At 56.8% G+C, this 15,412-nt stretch overlaps 6 protein-coding genes across 6 annotated transcripts; 4 read left to right on the top strand and 2 right to left on the bottom strand.

Annotated features, from left to right (window-relative positions):
• Positions 1–1,323: 1,323 nt before the first annotated feature.
• Positions 1,324–3,320, bottom strand: BKA78DRAFT_336027 (uncharacterized protein). The gene is made up of 3 exons (XM_066890230.1): positions 1,874–3,320; positions 1,574–1,807; positions 1,324–1,492 (listed from the first exon to the last, which is right to left on the bottom strand). The coding sequence occupies exons 1-3, from the start codon at positions 2,838–2,840 to the stop codon at positions 1,335–1,337; spliced, it is 1,359 nt and encodes a 452-aa protein (XP_066747160.1). The 5' UTR covers positions 2,841–3,320; the 3' UTR covers positions 1,324–1,334.
• BKA78DRAFT_310388 (uncharacterized protein) lies at positions 2,678–3,320 on the top strand. The gene has a single exon (XM_066888114.1). It carries the CDS (start codon positions 3,103–3,105, stop codon positions 3,313–3,315), a length of 213 nt encoding a protein of 70 aa, XP_066747159.1. The 5' UTR covers positions 2,678–3,102; the 3' UTR covers positions 3,316–3,320.
• Positions 3,321–3,557: 237 nt separating this feature from the next.
• BKA78DRAFT_351496 (uncharacterized protein) lies at positions 3,558–4,135 on the top strand (the record flags this gene model as incomplete). The annotated part of the gene is made up of 3 exons (XM_066891186.1): positions 3,558–3,711; positions 3,859–3,896; positions 3,962–4,135. 3 exons carry the CDS (start codon positions 3,558–3,560, stop codon positions 4,133–4,135), a joined length of 366 nt encoding a protein of 121 aa, XP_066747158.1.
• A 494-nt stretch (positions 4,136–4,629) lies between these two features.
• Positions 4,630–6,449, bottom strand: BKA78DRAFT_310385 (glycosyl hydrolase). The gene is made up of 2 exons (XM_066888113.1): positions 5,605–6,449; positions 4,630–5,558 (listed from the first exon to the last, which is right to left on the bottom strand). The coding sequence occupies exons 1-2, from the start codon at positions 6,120–6,122 to the stop codon at positions 4,682–4,684; spliced, it is 1,395 nt and encodes a 464-aa protein (XP_066747157.1). The 5' UTR covers positions 6,123–6,449; the 3' UTR covers positions 4,630–4,681.
• Positions 6,450–12,417: 5,968 nt separating this feature from the next.
• BKA78DRAFT_351494 (uncharacterized protein) lies at positions 12,418–12,946 on the top strand (the record flags this gene model as incomplete). Its single annotated transcript, XM_066891185.1, has 2 exons — positions 12,418–12,511; positions 12,615–12,946. The coding sequence occupies 2 exons, from the start codon at positions 12,418–12,420 to the stop codon at positions 12,944–12,946; spliced, it is 426 nt and encodes a 141-aa protein (XP_066747156.1).
• A 611-nt stretch (positions 12,947–13,557) lies between these two features.
• Positions 13,558–14,760, top strand: BKA78DRAFT_108530 (uncharacterized protein). Its single transcript, XM_066882218.1, has one exon. The coding sequence runs from the start codon at positions 13,936–13,938 to the stop codon at positions 14,539–14,541; it is 606 nt and encodes a 201-aa protein (XP_066747155.1). The 5' UTR covers positions 13,558–13,935; the 3' UTR covers positions 14,542–14,760.
• The last annotated feature ends 652 nt before the right edge of the window (positions 14,761–15,412 follow it).

The raw sequence follows: 15,412 nt of genomic DNA, 5'->3' as shown, positions 1-15,412 counted from the left end.
CAGTAAGCGTCTACTACTGTTCAACCCCCACCCCCCGTCATATCTTCCTTCTTCGTCTCACAAAGTAACACCTCACGCAGCAGAGTCTCTCTCTTGCTGAACGATGGAGTTGGATGATGCTATCACTTGATCCGCACCCGCACCTCCTCTCCCTCGTATCTACCTATCTATCTATTGATCCATCCATCCATCTAGACAGACACACAGGAGACAGGCACGACCGTCCACCACACAGAAACCTCCTCTTTCTCCCCCACGAAAACGCGGCGTACGCACAACTACATCAAAAGGACAATGACAGAAGCTAAAAGATGGTAAGTGGGATGTTGTAACGGTGGTGGATAAGCGGAGGTAGTAGGTGTGTGTGTATGCATCATGTCCTGATTTATTTACCCGCAAGTCTTGACGCTCGATCTAGTAGTCAACTCCGATTGACTCGTGTGTCTCAATCAGCACGTACGAGGCCAGCCAAACACAGACACATTCTTTATGAATCCATAACAACAATCGGCAGTCCGTCCTTCGGCCTCGTGTCCCAGTCCAGTCCAGTCCAGTCCAGTCCTGACTCTAGCCCAGCACTTTGACAATCAACTCACCACATCACCATCAGTCCCCCCCCCCCCAGCTTTGTCCCACTCACACTACCACGGACACAATTGAACTACAAAGAGCCATTGTCGTCAAGGGCTGCAGCGGACTGATTTGCATTTCTTTTTTAAAAGGTCCCCGTCTACTAGGGTTCGTGATTTATATTTATCAAAAGCAAAGGCAGGCGCAAGAAATACTACGAAAGGTAGGCGCGCAATGAGCGTGATTGATCGATGTGTGCAAAGAGCGTTTCACTTTTCTAGCACTAGAGGGTAGGGTGTGGTCGCTTTACTGGTCTAATCGCAGGTTAAGAGGCATCTTGTGCTTTTTGAGATGAGTTGATGGTGGCCTTGGTTCAATACGTTTGCACATATTTCCAGTTTTGCTTATATGCTCTTGGTTCTACTAGAATGGGTGGGGGTGTTTGTGATGATGCGATAGTGGTGGCTGACTGAACGACTGAAAAGAAGGGGGGGAGGGGATAAGAACTTGCTCTCTTATCTCCTTGGAGGGTTGGATTGGGTTTGCTTGTTGCTCTTTTGGCTCCTCCTCGAGCTCTACGATTCTCTCGCTTCTCTTGCGTCCTTCTTCTTCTCCGCTCTTGAACAGCGCGGACGCACCGACTGGATTGGCCACACGCCTGCTCTCTTCCTTTTTCTGCTCCTCCTCCTGCTCCTCGCTACATGAAACACAACCCACCCTCCCCCCTTTCCCTCCTCTTCTTCCCCTTCTTCAAAGACCCCCGCCTACAACGCCGCAACCTTCTTCTCCGCAGCCGCAGTCCCACTATCCACCTTCTTGAGCCCGACCTGCTCGACAAGGGCGCGCCCATAGTCGCCGCGGTTGGGCAGGCGGTTGATGGTGTGGATGTGGCAGCGGGCGGGGCTCGAGTTTGTGAGGAAGACTGTTCATACGTATTAGCTAGTCGTTCACCAAAACAAAACCCCCAACTCCACCCCCCAAAAAGAAGCCTCTAGCCACTCACTTCCACAATGAAAATCAAACTCGCAAAAGGCGACGGGACTGTGGATGCGAAAGTAGTACGGGTCGTCGTCGCCGTGCGGGCCGATCCACGCAAAGTACGTTTGGTCGAGGTGCTGCTTGAAGGTTTCGACGCGCCGTTCGAGGACGCTTGCCGGGTAGTATTCGTTGAAGGCGCGGTAGAGGGCCAGGATCTGGGTTTGTTGGGCCGCTGGGAGGGCGGTGTAGGGTATGCCTTCTGTGGGTGGGGTTAGTGATGGTGGGGGTCAGGGGGACTGGGGCAGGGGTTGGAAGGGGGGGATACCGAAAGGCAGGACGCGATTATCCTGCCTCGCGCCGCCCAAATGGCGCTCATCAAACGGATTCCAGCGCTCACTGCCGAGCGCCTCCTCGCCCATGCCCTCGCTCAGCCGCGCCTTTTCCTGCAACGCCGGCGGCAAGCTCTGCATCAGCTTCAGACTCTCCATCTCCTCAGTCAAGAACAGCCGCAACCCCGCATTCGGCCCCTCGTCGATGCGGTCTGGCTCCGCGCCCATGAAGGTCGGCCCTATCACCATGCGCCGCCCGCTGAAGACGACGCTCATGCACAGGTGGTGCCCGAAGAAGGTGAAGCCCCACGGCGCCGCCGTGTCGGTACTTGCGCGGCCCCCGAAGAAGCGCAAGTTGTACGAGTCTTCGTTCAGCACGCGGCGGCCGTTGACGAGGTGCCCGAGGAAGCCGTTGGTGAGGCAGCACCCGAGGACCTTGTCGTAGCCTTCCGGGCTCAGGCTGGCGCGCAGCAGCGCGTGCACGCCCTCGCGCACCGCAGGCGACACCTCGTCGAGGCGCAGGCCGCCCGGGTTGACGTAGAGTTCGGGGTTGCTCCACAGACGGATGGCGTCGTCCGTCACGCTGTCATACACCGTCCTCGCTCTCTCCTCTTCACTCAGCAGATCCAGCAGCGCATTGGCTGCCTCCGCCGCCGCCTCGACCGGCGCCCCTTCGTCGCCGCTGTACGCGTCGCTCCACACGTCGTCGCGCACCACGCCGTCGCTCGTGAAGCCGCGGAACGGCGTCTCGAGGTTCTGCGCCTCGAGGCGCGAGATGAGCCACGCGGGCGCGGGGATTTGGCGGCGGGATTCCGTCCACGAGAGCGCGTCGCAGTGCTCGATGCCGGCGATTTTGGGGTGTGTCGGTGGCGGGATGATGTCCCGGAAGGGCACGGCGGCGTCGCTGCGTGGGCGCGAGGGGTCCGATGTTTGGATGTAGCCGCTGTCTTTTGGCGCGGCCATGTTGGTGGTGTGGAGGTGTGTGCCAACAATTGGACAAGTGCGAAGGATTGAGAGGAGAGTCGAATGAGTTGATGGCTATATTCAAGCAAGTCGGAGGGAGGTATAAACGTCCAATATCAACGACAGACCTACTCCCAGCCCATGTATGTAGGTAGATAGCAAACTAAATCCGAAAGCAAACCACAGCAGCGGCCGGCAGCTCAAGACGGAAGACGCCAGCAGTCAAGTAAGTACTCCCTCCCGCCCAACGCTTACCGCGATCATGTCATGGCGCGAGACGGGAAAGCCTTTTCCGCCAGGGCAGGCGTTGGTGCCGTTCGATTCGGGCAACTGGCGGCATCAGAAGTTGGGGCCGAGGGACTTGCAGGTCGTGAACGTGAAGCGTGTTGATGAGCGGAAGTCCCGAGACGCGAATCCGCGGGGCAGCATTAGCAGCCGTTTGGCGGGGAAGTGGGCCGCGCCGACGCACCACTAACCAACCCGCAAACCGTCAGCACGACAGACGCTGGCTCGGACATTCCGCGAGCGCCGAGGCAGGGCTCGGACTTGTGGGTTGCCAGTCTAAAGTACTTGGTTTGGACGGCATCATGATACGAATGTTTAGGTCGCTGTCTTGATCGGAATTTGTTCAGGAGCAATTGTCTACCTACTTCTTTGATTCCCCCGGGCACCCCCATCCATCCCCTCACAACCAGTTTCCCCTCTGCCCCCTCACCAATGCCCTCCTCACAACCACCCCAACAGCCCCCTCTCGGCCCCTACAAGCTCGTCACCGTCAACTCAGCGCCGGAGCGCGCAAAACGGCTCGTCGGGCGCGTGTGCAACGACGTCAAGGAGCGCTACCTGATTGTGCACGTCGGGAATGCCGAAGGTGCGTGCAAACGTTTTGTTTAGTCGTGGAGGAAAGAATCAAGAAGCAGGTGGGGTGGAGGGGATGTAGTGAGAGGGCGGGGGAGAAGGTAGGGGAGGATTTGCTAGGTTGCTGACTTTTTTGCGGGGAGTATAGACATATCACAAGTGGCCGCCCTCGTGCGCGCACACCAGCCGGACCTACTGGTACGCTTACCCCTGGATCCACCTACCTACCCCCCTGTCTTTTGCGTGCTTACAAAACGGCGCAGTTCACAGCGTCCATGTGGACGCCCGCCCAAAGCGACGAGGCGATAGTGGTGGCCAAGCAAATATGCCCCGGCATCAAGACGTTTGCGCTGCCGCAGGGCTTGCAGGTGGACAAGGGGCCGGATGCTGTTGTGGGGTATATCGAGGAGCATTTGCCTGCGTTGTTGGAAAATTGAGGGGAGTTGAAAACGGTAGATGATTGTGAAAAGGGCAGAAATTTTGGAATGGACAGATGGGAAAATAGAGACTAGATGGAACAAGTGGGCTAGAGACTCGTTTTGAAAAAGGAAGTTTGTTGACTGATGTCCCGCGATACGTTACTCCCCCTAGTTTTGAGAGAAGAGACGCGAAGATGATGCGGCTAGAGACTCGTTTTGACAAGGGAAATTTGTTGACTGATGCCGCGCTACCATCTACCGGCGGATGCTATGCCAATGCCAATGCGATGAGTGCAAATGCTAGTATGCCATGTCGAGCCATGCAATGCATCTGTCCGCCAACTCCAGCCAAGACAGGCCAGGGTTCTTTTAATTTTTGGCTTCTTCCGCCACCCAATCCGTCAACAGACAATGTCGCCCACCGCCGCCGCCGCTGCCGCACCGCAAGACGCCTTGCCCATTTGAGCCGAAGCACATGCAAAAAGTTCTGGTATCCAGCAAGTCCAAAGACGAAAAATTCAAACGAGAAAGAAAAAAAAAAAAAAAAGGGGAGGAAAAACAGCGCTAAAAATCTCCCATAATCATCCAATACGCGCCGCCCAGCGTCAAGCCCACCACGGCAATAGTCAAAATGGACGCGCCGGCCTTGTCGCCCGTGGTAATGGGCTTGTTGGTGTTGTACGCGCCAGTGCTGCCAGTGGAAGATCCAGCATTGGGGTCGGATTTACTCGTTCCACCCGTCTTGAGCGTGAACGGCGGGTCGAGGTCGGCGACGTCGACCATGACGGCGCCAATGGCCTGCAGCGCCGACATTTGCTGGCCGATGCCCATGGAGCCGTCCCAGGTGGTGCTGTTCCACTCGATGCCGCAGGTGGTGTCGGCCGTCTTGCCGGAGCCGGAACACTGGCCGGCGGCGCCCTGGCCGCTGGGGCGAATGCGCGTGTAGATTTCCTCGTAGAAATCGGGGACCATCTGCGCGGTGAGGACGAGCCAGCGCGTCAGGTACGCCTTGAACGACAGCTGGTCCTGGTCGCAGGTGCCGTACGGCTCGCACGTGATTTCAATCATGATGTTGGGGCCCATCTTGGCCGGGTAGAACGTGTCCCAGGTGCTGCTGAGCAGGTCGCTGACGCGCGTCCGCCACTTGGTGTCCTCGGTGTAGTTGTACATCATGGCGGCGCCCAGGATGAAGGTGCCGTAGTTGTACGTCCATTGCTTGTGGTCCGCGTTGCTGCAGTTGCTGAGCGTGCTCGTGCCGTCGTTGATGGTCCATGTTTCGGCGTTGAACAGCACCGTGCCTTCGGCCCATTGCCACGTCTTTTCTGCCCACTCGGCATATGTCTCGTTGGCTGTGTAGCGGGCGAGGCGTGCCGCCAGTTGGAAGAAGCCGCCGTTGGAAATGGTGTTTTTGTAGTCGTAACCGCCGTTGAAGGTGAAGATTCTACTCGCGTTAGCCAAGACAAGACAATCAGGGGCTTTTGCCATACTGCCAGCGAAGACCGCCGCCGCACGACGAAGTGTCCCAGCGCGCGGCCTGCTCGTTGAACACGGCCTGGGCCTGACCAACCCACGAGGCGTGGCTGTCGTCTGGGTCGGAGAATTTGAGCTCGGCGGCCGTCATGGCGGCAAAAGCCCAAAAGACTTGGTCGTCGTTACCCTCGCTCTTGGTCTGGTTGGCAGGCATAAAGTCGTTGTCTTCGCCGGTCTGGTGCAGAATGGCCTGCTTGGTCTCATTCATGTACGTCTCGTCGCCCGTGTAGTACCAGTACTCGACCATGGACATGAAGAAGGCGCCGGCCTCCCACCAGTAGTAGGGCGAAGGCAGGTTACCGGGGACGTCGCCGGTGTTGTTTCCGGTGTAGTAGACCATCATTCCGTAGGCGACCTGGGCGGCGGCCTCTCTGACCGAGTCGGCATTGGTGATGTCGATTTCGACGGCGAGGACATTGTTGAAAAGGAGCGACAGTATCCCGAGGATACCAAGGGGGGAGCGAGGGAAAATCATGGTCGAACGAGGGACTGGGACATGGAGGTTGTTGTGGTGGAGGAGTCGTCTGGGGAGAGCATGATGGAGTCTCTCTGGGGGCAGACTCGGCACAGCCTCACATCAGGGAGTGTTACTGGAATCGTCATCCGAAATTGACGCGTCAGGGAGTGTCGGTGCGTTTGCAGAGTGGGTCACACGCTGAGGGTTGCGCCAGAAGGGGTTGTCGGCGGCAATCGACGCGGGGGCGACGAAGAGACCTGGGGCTGTCGTGGCCATCTTGACTGAAACTCGGTTGCGGAGAGGTTTGTAGATTGAAGATGCTTTTTAAAAACATGAGTGGATTTGTGTGCGTGCAGTCGTGATGGTGCTGCAAGACTCGACGTGAGGCGGACAGCCTTCCCAAAGCAGCCTAGCGCTCCAGCAATCCTCAACACCACGCCAAGCCATCGTCATTGCGCAGGGAAATGCGCGTGCGCTGCACTCCTTCTCGCCCATCACAGACGCTGGCCACTCGATTCTGAGACCTTTTACGGCTCCAGTCTGTTGATTCTACAAATGGTCGCCACCATCCAGTCCGACGACAACAGCATTCTCCGACGCGCGGCCTCCGGCCTTTGTTTTTCAGCCAAGGCGCCTCGTCCTACAGCACCTCGTCCTCTCATTCTTTGATGCTGCTACATCTGTACTACATGTAGTCACTGCATCCATCCGTCATCCGTACCGCTTCAACGGTCCCCGTATTCACCATGTCCGCAACCACGCCCTTGCCCGTAATCCGTAAAGCCCGGTCCCCTATCCGTATTCGACGGTGCAGCCCCCCGCGGCTCGACTTGACTCGCGCTCATATGCGCAAGGCTGTCTCTGCACTCACATTCCTCGCTCGCTCCCTCTCCTCGCTGAAGAAATCCCACGTTACCGTAGTCGTTATGGGGTGAGGTGTTCCTTGCAGCGCCGAGTCTTGGTACCAAGCACTTTTAAGCCGCGTCGCCCAGGGCTCGGTGCATGCTTGGAGGGCAGACAAGCTTAAATAACGGCCGCCAGATCCCCGCGTTCCGTCTTGGTTCCATCAGGGCAGCCCGTGCGCCGGAGTATGGCAATTTTATTCGTTTGTCGATTTTTGGAGGTCATGGCGAGGCTCTTCTCTCTTTGACGTTTACTCGAAGCTGTTTCTCGCTTCTCCAACCAAAATAATGACTACTACCAGGAGGCGGCTGTGTCTTGCGCATCACAAATTACCTGCGACTGCACCGCCCGTCCATCACCTCGCTCCAACCAAACACCGTCGACTTGCACACCTTATTTTATGGGCTGCGCAATTCAAGACGCGCTGATCCAACCGCGACGCCTTGTTTCATCTGCCAACGTGTGCCTCCAGAGCAACGACCAGTGACGTCTGCCGCCGTTGCAACTTTCGAGACAGAGAGGCTGCAACCATGACGACAGACAGCGATGGAAAAGATGCGCCTGATTTGCAGACGCCATCTCGGCGCCCTTCCGCGAATCGTTCCGTCTTTTCTCTGCGTGGCCCTTTTTTCGCACGCATAGCAACGCTAACATTTGCTTGTCATCCGGTGTTCCCATAAGTACCCCATCTCCAGCTCCTTCCTCACCCCTCGCCGCTTCCACAGACACCCCCCATCCCCATCTCCGTCTCCCAACGGACAAACCCCATCGCCACGACGGACTTCTTGGCCACGCGACCCAAGCACCGCAGCCCTGACGGCCTGAAAAAGCTTCGCTGCGGCCAGCCCAGCCCAGCCCTACTGGCCGCCGAGGCGCCGAGGGGGGATCACGTCCCACCACCGGAACTTGGCGGTTGTTGTTGGCGTTTGCTTCTGATTTGGCTGGAGGGGTGGGTGTCGAGGGTCAGGAATTGGGGGTTTGGGAGGGGCTGGTGTGGTGTGCTTTTTTTTGGGGCTTTGGGATTTGACTTTTGAATGATTTGCCGATTTTGTAGTCGACTGATGTCGTTAGGTGTATTGATTGCTTTGGTGCACGGAAAGAAAAAAATCAAAAGCACAGCAAAAGTATTCCTCAAAGCCCAGTCAGAATGGCTAATCTAGGACTGATGTACATCTGTGGTCGCTTACCACCGCTCTCTGGCGTCGCGTCTTTGCTCTCCTCTACCTCGCCCCCTCTCAGCTCGCTCTCGGCGCACCAAATACCATCGTGTACTTGCTGTGCCGCTCTTCTCCAACCGCCACATGAATGACGGCACGTCTAGAACTAACTCCTCTCCTTTGGTCACCATGACTTTGGCAGTGAGGTAGGTCTGAGGCCAAGTCTGGTCGGTTGGTGGTTGGCAGCATCATGTGTGGGTAAAGAAGTAATAAAGTTGGCTGACTGACCAGCAGCCTGCCGTCCCACTTCTCCTACTCTCTTCAATGTCTTTGCCATTACCATTACCAGCCCCAATCTGGAAGAAAGAAAGGGACAACGAGAATTCTCCCGCGGGAAAAAAAAAGTCGCTTCTCACCTCGTCGCACTCAACCAGTCAACTTCGGTGTGCACACAGCATGTATCGATAATCGACCAGACCACGTCTGCAAGTGTCCCCACTCGTGGTCTGGCTTGGTCGCCGAGTCGGCGGCGCGCTGCTTGTTATGGTGGTTGGCCGTCCCTGTCCTTGGTTTTGTTTGCGTTGCGTGGCTGCTTCCCGTATGGCTGCTTCTCTCTTTTCTTCTTCTCCTTGCTCGTTGGCCGTTGGACAGGCATCTTGTTGATCGGTCCGCAGGTGTAGGGGTGGTGCTGGCGGTGCTTGTGATCTTGGATGACGCACCTGCTCTATTGTTCTTCGGCTCTTCTTCTCTTTCTGCCCAGGATTGTAGAGCAACGATGCACGATTGACCGAATGCCCTTGTGCCCGCGTGATCTCTTCTGCCAGTACACCGCCACATCATCCCGCCGCGGCGTCGTCATCGTCGTCGAACTCGAGTTCCCAGCCGTCCTTCTCGCACACTGGCCACAAGAAGCCAAAGTCGAACACTCCCCAACGCCACAACATGTTGATGTCGCTCGCTGGTAGGTGGATCCAGCACTTCTTTTGACAGCAAGGGAGAATCCTGTCGTGAAGCCGTTTTTCATCCACCCTACCCGCCCTCTCACCGCAAAAGATTGCGTCAGTGACGGCCGCGATTCGCCTGCTCGTCTGCTGGTCATTGGTGGCGCAGTGCAGTCTTTGGCAGCAAAGAAGCGAAATCTTCGCTACCGCAAAACTTTGGGAGTCTGGGACGATGGCGGCGTCCATTGGCGCTGCAGCCCCTGCCCCTGCCCCGGCTTCTGCTTCTGCTTCTGCTGTCAGAATTCGGGGGGATGTCTTTCTTCTGCCAACTGCTGCTGTACCTTTTTTTCCAAAAATGCCTGAATGGACCTTGAATCTCGAATTCTGAATTTTGAGTCTCGAATCTCGAAAACGGCAGTGAGGAGAGAAAAGGGAGGGGGAGAGCAAAAGGACGCCTGATACGCCAATCGGCCAGACAGGACGTAACGCAACGCAACGCGCCGCACATGCCCTGATAGCAGCTCGAAGTTGAGGATGTGAGAGAGACACTGCAAGCGCGAAAGGACCTGCTGAGCGCGGCTCCGCTTGCTTTCCTGGAATTGGAGGTGGAGTGGGAGTTGGGGCAGTCAGTTGCGTGCGATTAGACTGTCTGCGACTGGGTTTGGGGGGTAGAAGGAAAGGAGGGAGGGTTGATTTGAGATGGCTGGCTGTATACTGAGCCACACATCTCGCGGCGTAGTGCGCCAAACCAAGAACCTGGCCTCGACGCGCTCATTGCAAACCACATGGGTGGTGAGACAAGGCGCGCGCGAGAAAGAGACAGTCAATCGGCCAAACGCACACAAGTAGCCAGCGTGAGTGAGACTTCAGGTGCCAGAATTTCCAGGACGGCGGCGAGGGCAAAGCCATCTAGCCTTCCTCCTGTCTGTCTCGTTTAGCGCAACGCAAATGCCATGGAAGGCGTGCTATGGCGCTTGCTGTACAGGCGTCTAGGTCAGTCGTTCTGGGATGATTTTGCCAGCTCCTTGGTTCGTTCGATGGGCTGGAGCTTTTTCTCCGCATAGCAAGATAGAAAAGTGAGTGGTAAACCTCAACACGTCAAAACTCAACGCAGAACGTGATCCTCTCGCAAAGGAGACAACCCGAAAAACAAGGAGCCACACACACACCCAACAATCCGACTCAACGAAGCGTGTGTGGGAGCGAGCGAGCGGCTGAGACCTGGACCAACCGTCCGTATGCCGTACCTGCAGCCGCATCACATATCTGGTGTAACAACCGTATCAAGGGAGAAAAATTTTTCTTGTGAGGGCTTTGCAAAATTGCATGTTTTGTGTGATGTCCAGCCCTCGTGTCCGATGCTGCGATTGACCATGTGTATCAATGGCAGCGCAGACAGGGAGGGAGGATTAGAAATGCATCGTGAGTCGCTACCAAGCTCCAGGAAATGATACTTTGGTACCGTGTGCTGGGCGGGCGAAGATTCGAGACAGGGGGCGAAACTTTGGCGGCGAGTTCTGTACATATCTACCCGCCGCCTGTCTGTCAGGTTCTGTTTTTGTCTCTCTCGTCAACGGACGGACGGTCCAGAGTGCGACAGCGCGTCAAACTTGTTGTTGCTGTGTGTGTGACGAGAGATAAGCATGGGGGTGGGAATCGCCGCAGGACGTCTCGATACAGCACGTGGGGGCTTTCTTCGCGAGCTGTTTGCTGCAGGTACATCCGGATTGGGGCATGGTGGATGAAATTTTTTGGACGAGCAGCAAAAGAAATGCAAGACGGAGGCTGAGATTGGAAATTGCGAGTGGGAGTGTTATCTGGAGGGTGGATGGATGGGGGCATGCTGATGGATGATGGCACGGAAAACAGCCCCTTTCTCATGCACGTCGGCAGGGGGCGTCGGCTGGATAGGGGGCGGTGTGCTCCAAGGGTAGTAGCTGGAGGATGGAATCATGGCCGACATGTCATCAAGTTTCAAGCACGTCGATGGGCGGTGATGAGGTCATGGAGGTAGGTTGACCGGTGGTGGCAGATGTCGGCGTCAGTGGCCTCAGACCATATCCCCACGAAACAGGCCAGCGAGGATCTGGGGAACGTCTGGAGGCCCGCAGAGAAGAGCGATGCTGGATACATAATAATGTTGTTGTGGTGGACTTGTGCAGGGCACAAAAGGGCGTCGACGAAGAAATTTTCCAGCAACGGCAGGGGTGCCCCGGTCTCCGCCGGGATGCAAGACGGACCGACTTTCGTCTTGATCCAACGTCGCTTCACACCAGCAGAACTCTATCGACGCCCTCCCTGTCCAACCAACCATTACGCCACGCCCGGCAGCCTCAAGCCTTGTGGACAAGAGCTCGGACAGTTGCCCTTTTGATCTTTATGACCACGTTGACGATGCCCGGCGGCGGCGAGCAGGCGCGGCCAGGAGGCGGATGATGAGCTTCAGCGTCGACACCAATCGGGCTCAAGACCCACCAGTCTGTGGTAAAGGTTGAATTCGTGACGGCAGGGACCCGCACTGACTGAATGCCAGACACTTGCGGCGCTACCACGGACGCAATTGCGATCAAGCCCTATCTCACCGTCGGGATGACTCGGGTCCAGTGCGCCGTAGCACCAGCCACAGCAGCTTGTTCGTCAGCCCCAGTGTCGCCATAAGCCTTGAGGTTGCTGTTTGAAGAAGTGTTGTGGACGAGGTCGCTGCTTGGTGGTTGGAGCCGCGCCGCTGCACCGCTTCAAAGATCACATAGGGCTGCCGCAGCGTGCGTGGATGATGGCGCTAGGTTGCTTGAGGCAAGGCGCCACGGATGCTTGCTGCTGGCGAAGCCGTTGCCATGGCCGAGAATTGGCAGACCCACCCGCAGGTCGTCGGGGACAAAGGCGCGCGCAAACGGCAGAACGAAGGAGAGTCCAAGAGCAGGCTGGCAGAGTCGACGAGAGCCAAAGAGGTGCAAAACAGTGTGCGATGGCGCCCTTTTATGTCGTGGAGCTTTGGGTAGTGTGGTCAAAGGACATGGTCTTGTCGCAGTGGGCCTCTTGTGCGCCGATTCGCCGCGATTGGGTGGATGGTGCGAGAAATTCGGCGCCGGTCTTCGCTGCAGCGTGCTGCCTCTCTGCCCCCTTCCAGCGAGCGCCGGCCCAAGGCTCAAAGGCATAACCCACGGGCCACCAGCGAAGCTCGCTCCAGCTCGCACTTTTTCCTCCGGCCACAGCTCCCCTCCTCTCTTCCACTCCGACCCTACACTGAGATCAAGTCCATCCCGAAGGTTCAATCCATCACCCTACACCTTCAATTCCATCTCCTCCATTACAATGGCTGCCGCTCGCGTCACCCCCAAGATGGCCAACCTCGCCAGGGCCGCCCGCCCCGTCTTCCGCGCTCCCGTCCAGCAGCGCGCCTTCACCGGTACTGCCATCCTCCCCCAGGCACCTTGAGCTGCAAAAATTTCATCATCATCACCATCTCCATCATCAATTGATCAAGCTTGCTAAACCTCCATCTCAAACAGTTGCCTCCAAGGCCTCGCCCTTCCAGGCCGTCAAGCGTGCCCAGCCCTCTGCCATCCTCCGCGCTACCAACCTCAACAAGCGCCAGTACAGCTCCGAGATGGCCAACGCTCTCGTCCAGGTCTCCCAGAACATTGGTATGGGTAACGCCGCCATTGGTCTCGGTGGTGCCGGTATCGGTATCGGTGTTGTGTTCGGTGCCCTCATCACTGCCGTCGGCCGCAACCCCGCCATGCGTGGTCAGCTCTTCTCCTACGCCATTCTCGGTTTCGCCTTCGTCGAGGCCATTGGTCTCTTCGACCTCATGGTTGCCATGATGGCCAAGTTCGTGTAAACACCTTTACTCACGGGATGACTTACGGGCGGCGGCGGCGATTGGAAGGGGTTTCATCATCATTGGCTCATTGAAGCACCCCCTTTGGGCCACGTGTTGTCCACCACTTTCATCATCGACGTCATCGGCTTCAGCGGAGGGAATCTTGGAGACGAGGAAAGCCTACACTTACATATTGACGTGGAGGAAATGAATCGAGAACTCTTCGAGACGAGAAACGGAAATCGGTCTTGTACTAGTACAGCAGGAGTACTGCATAGAGCCAGCGAAAGCAAACCTTATACCTGATTGGTATCTGATCATAGAAGGGACCGCCTCTCTCTCTCCGCTAGCTTTTTTCTGTTTCCTTTCATCTGTACTGTCGTTCCATTGTTACCATTGCACCTCGGAAAGAGCCATTGGAGCCATTGGCGTCATTGAACGCCTCTTCCGTCTTCCAGCTCCAACTGACGTCCAGCCAGCCCGAGCTTCTCACTGGAAGCTCCAAGCTCCTACCTCATCCCCTTGCGTCCGTCCGTCCGTCCGTCCCCCGCTATCGGGGACGTGGGTTGCCAGGCGGTCATGACTTAGATAGCTGACGTTGTTGCAGACCAGTCACGTGGCACGTCCAACTCTTCGGTACGCTAACACGCTAACGCCTCCTCGTCAACACCACATGGCATACATCACACCACCGGCAAAGCTTATATCGACCGCACTGAAGAATAGAGGGGGCAACAATCAAGGCTCGCTGGGTTCTATCTGGTTGATGGTGTTGGCTTGATAGGTGGTGCTGCAATTGCCTGCCTACCTGCCTGGCTGACCCCTCTTCGTCAGACAGTCGTCTCTGTGTGAACGCGTGTTGTCTTCCCGACCGCCTTCTCAGTGATTTGACGGAGAAAGCTGAGCTCTCGTCGCCATCGTCGTTGTGTCGGCCAACATGGGCTTTTGGGAGTAGATGCATAGGTAGGTAAGCCGCTGCTACTGATGTCGCTGGATGCAGGCACACCATGGCCTTTCTTACCAACACAACACCACGTACATCCCTTTCTTTGTCCGTCCGTCCGTCTTTTGCTTGCTCGTCTTTTCAAACGTCCGAGTCGTCTCTTTGGAGTCCGTTCCACGCCCGTCTACCGGCCTTCTCCATTCGTCTACCTATCGGCCTGCCGGCCAGCAAGACAGTCGATCTGCCGTCGGTCGCTTTTCCGCCGCTTGTGCGACCAAGACGCCCTCTCCTCTCTTTCAACCCAGCTCTTCGACTCTCCTTCTCTCCCTCCGTCTCTCTGTCGCGCCTCCATCTCTCAGACACGTTGCTCATCCTGTCTGTCCAACAATTCAATCTGCCCTTTTCCGTTCGGGCAACACCCTGCTATGTATACGCCAGCGAGCTAGTCCCTTCAGCCCAGCCCAGCCCAGCCCATTTCATCGCCCACCGCCTCCAAATGCAGAGGAAACACGGACATCTCTTGGCATTCCTCAGCAACTGGCCCCGAGATGGACAGTGGTGCGACGCCAGCGCAGCGGCAGCTCCATCGAACAAGCGAGTTCACCAACGAAACCAAAAAGCAGAGGAATGGCGGAATGGATGGATGGGTAGACGGACGCCAAGAGATTGACTATGCCGTGTGGTGCGGCGGCGCGGCGGTGTGGTGGGCTGGTTGGTGTACCTAGGCAGGCAGGTTTCCCCTCTAGCGCGTCGCAGGTAGGGACGGGCTTCTGGAAGCGTCCGTTTCTCCTTTTGCTTCCGTTCCATGGTCCTGTTCCGCGAAGGAGAAGGGGAAGGGAAGGCGGCTACAAATGGCGGCTTGGCGCGGCGCGTTTGAGATCATCTGATACGATTGGCGGTTAGAGAGGGGCGCGGGTGTTATGCCCGCTACCTATGCTGCGCTACGCTACACTATGCTGTGGCTTGAGGGTAGCGCGGGGAGGCTCTGCGGGGAAGGGAAGGGAGAGGCGGCGGATCTGATTGTGTGGGTGTGTGGGGTTGGAGTACGCTGGCGCTAGCCAGGGGTTGTTGGTGTGGTGGGTTTGATGAGGGGATGAGAAGATTAGATCAGATGGACGACAACGTGGCGGGATGACTGGCTGGCATAGGTTTGGAGCAAGCAGGCAGCTCAGGCGGTGAGCGAGGAAGACAGAGACCTGTGTGGTACGTCGGAGTTCTTGTCTGGGGATGTCTTCTTACTGACATGGCGTAGAAGAACAAATTTCCTGTACTCACCTCGCGCTCTATTCCAGCGGCAAAAGCCACGGCGGTCAATTCCCTGCGAGCGTTTCGTCAACACCGTCATCGAAACCAACCAGCTTCGCAAAAGACAAGACCCATCACCTACGCCAAGATCAACTCTGCATCTCCGCTCGAAATGGCAAGATGGCAGCAAACTGATTTCCAGTCCTCGACCATCGCCTGTAGTTTGAATACCGCCGCAGATCTACGCAAACAACGCTACAGCTCCTCAAGGACCCCGTTATCAACCAGCAGATTCG

Source organism: Phyllosticta capitalensis (genome assembly GCF_038381095.1).
Source record: "Phyllosticta capitalensis strain CBS 128856 chromosome Unknown BKA78scaffold_3, whole genome shotgun sequence".
Classification (NCBI taxonomy): Eukaryota; Fungi; Ascomycota; class Dothideomycetes; order Botryosphaeriales; family Phyllostictaceae; genus Phyllosticta; species Phyllosticta capitalensis.
Note: the sequence above shows the minus strand (reverse complement) of the source record. Positions and strands in the feature narration are given on the sequence as shown.

Excerpts from the sequence above, each read along its gene's own strand:
- BKA78DRAFT_336027 (XM_066890230.1), bottom strand. The coding sequence starts at position 2,840 with ATGGCCGCGCCAAAAGACAGCGGCTACATCCAAACATCGGACCCCTCG. Across the intron at positions 1,808-1,873 it reads TAATCGCGTCCTGCCTTTCG|AAGGCATACCCTACACCGCC; the intron begins GTATCCCCCCCT and ends CCCCACCCACAG. Across the intron at positions 1,493-1,573 it reads GTTTGATTTTCATTGTGGAA|TCTTCCTCACAAACTCGAGC; the intron begins GTGAGTGGCTAG and ends ACGTATGAACAG.
- BKA78DRAFT_310385 (XM_066888113.1), bottom strand. The coding sequence starts at position 6,122 with ATGATTTTCCCTCGCTCCCCCCTTGGTATCCTCGGGATACTGTCGCTC. Across the intron at positions 5,559-5,604 it reads GGCGGCGGTCTTCGCTGGCA|AATCTTCACCTTCAACGGCG; the intron begins GTATGGCAAAAG and ends TAACGCGAGTAG.
- BKA78DRAFT_310388 (XM_066888114.1), top strand. The coding sequence starts at position 3,103 with ATGTCATGGCGCGAGACGGGAAAGCCTTTTCCGCCAGGGCAGGCGTTG.
- BKA78DRAFT_108530 (XM_066882218.1), top strand. The coding sequence starts at position 13,936 with ATGGCCTTTCTTACCAACACAACACCACGTACATCCCTTTCTTTGTCC.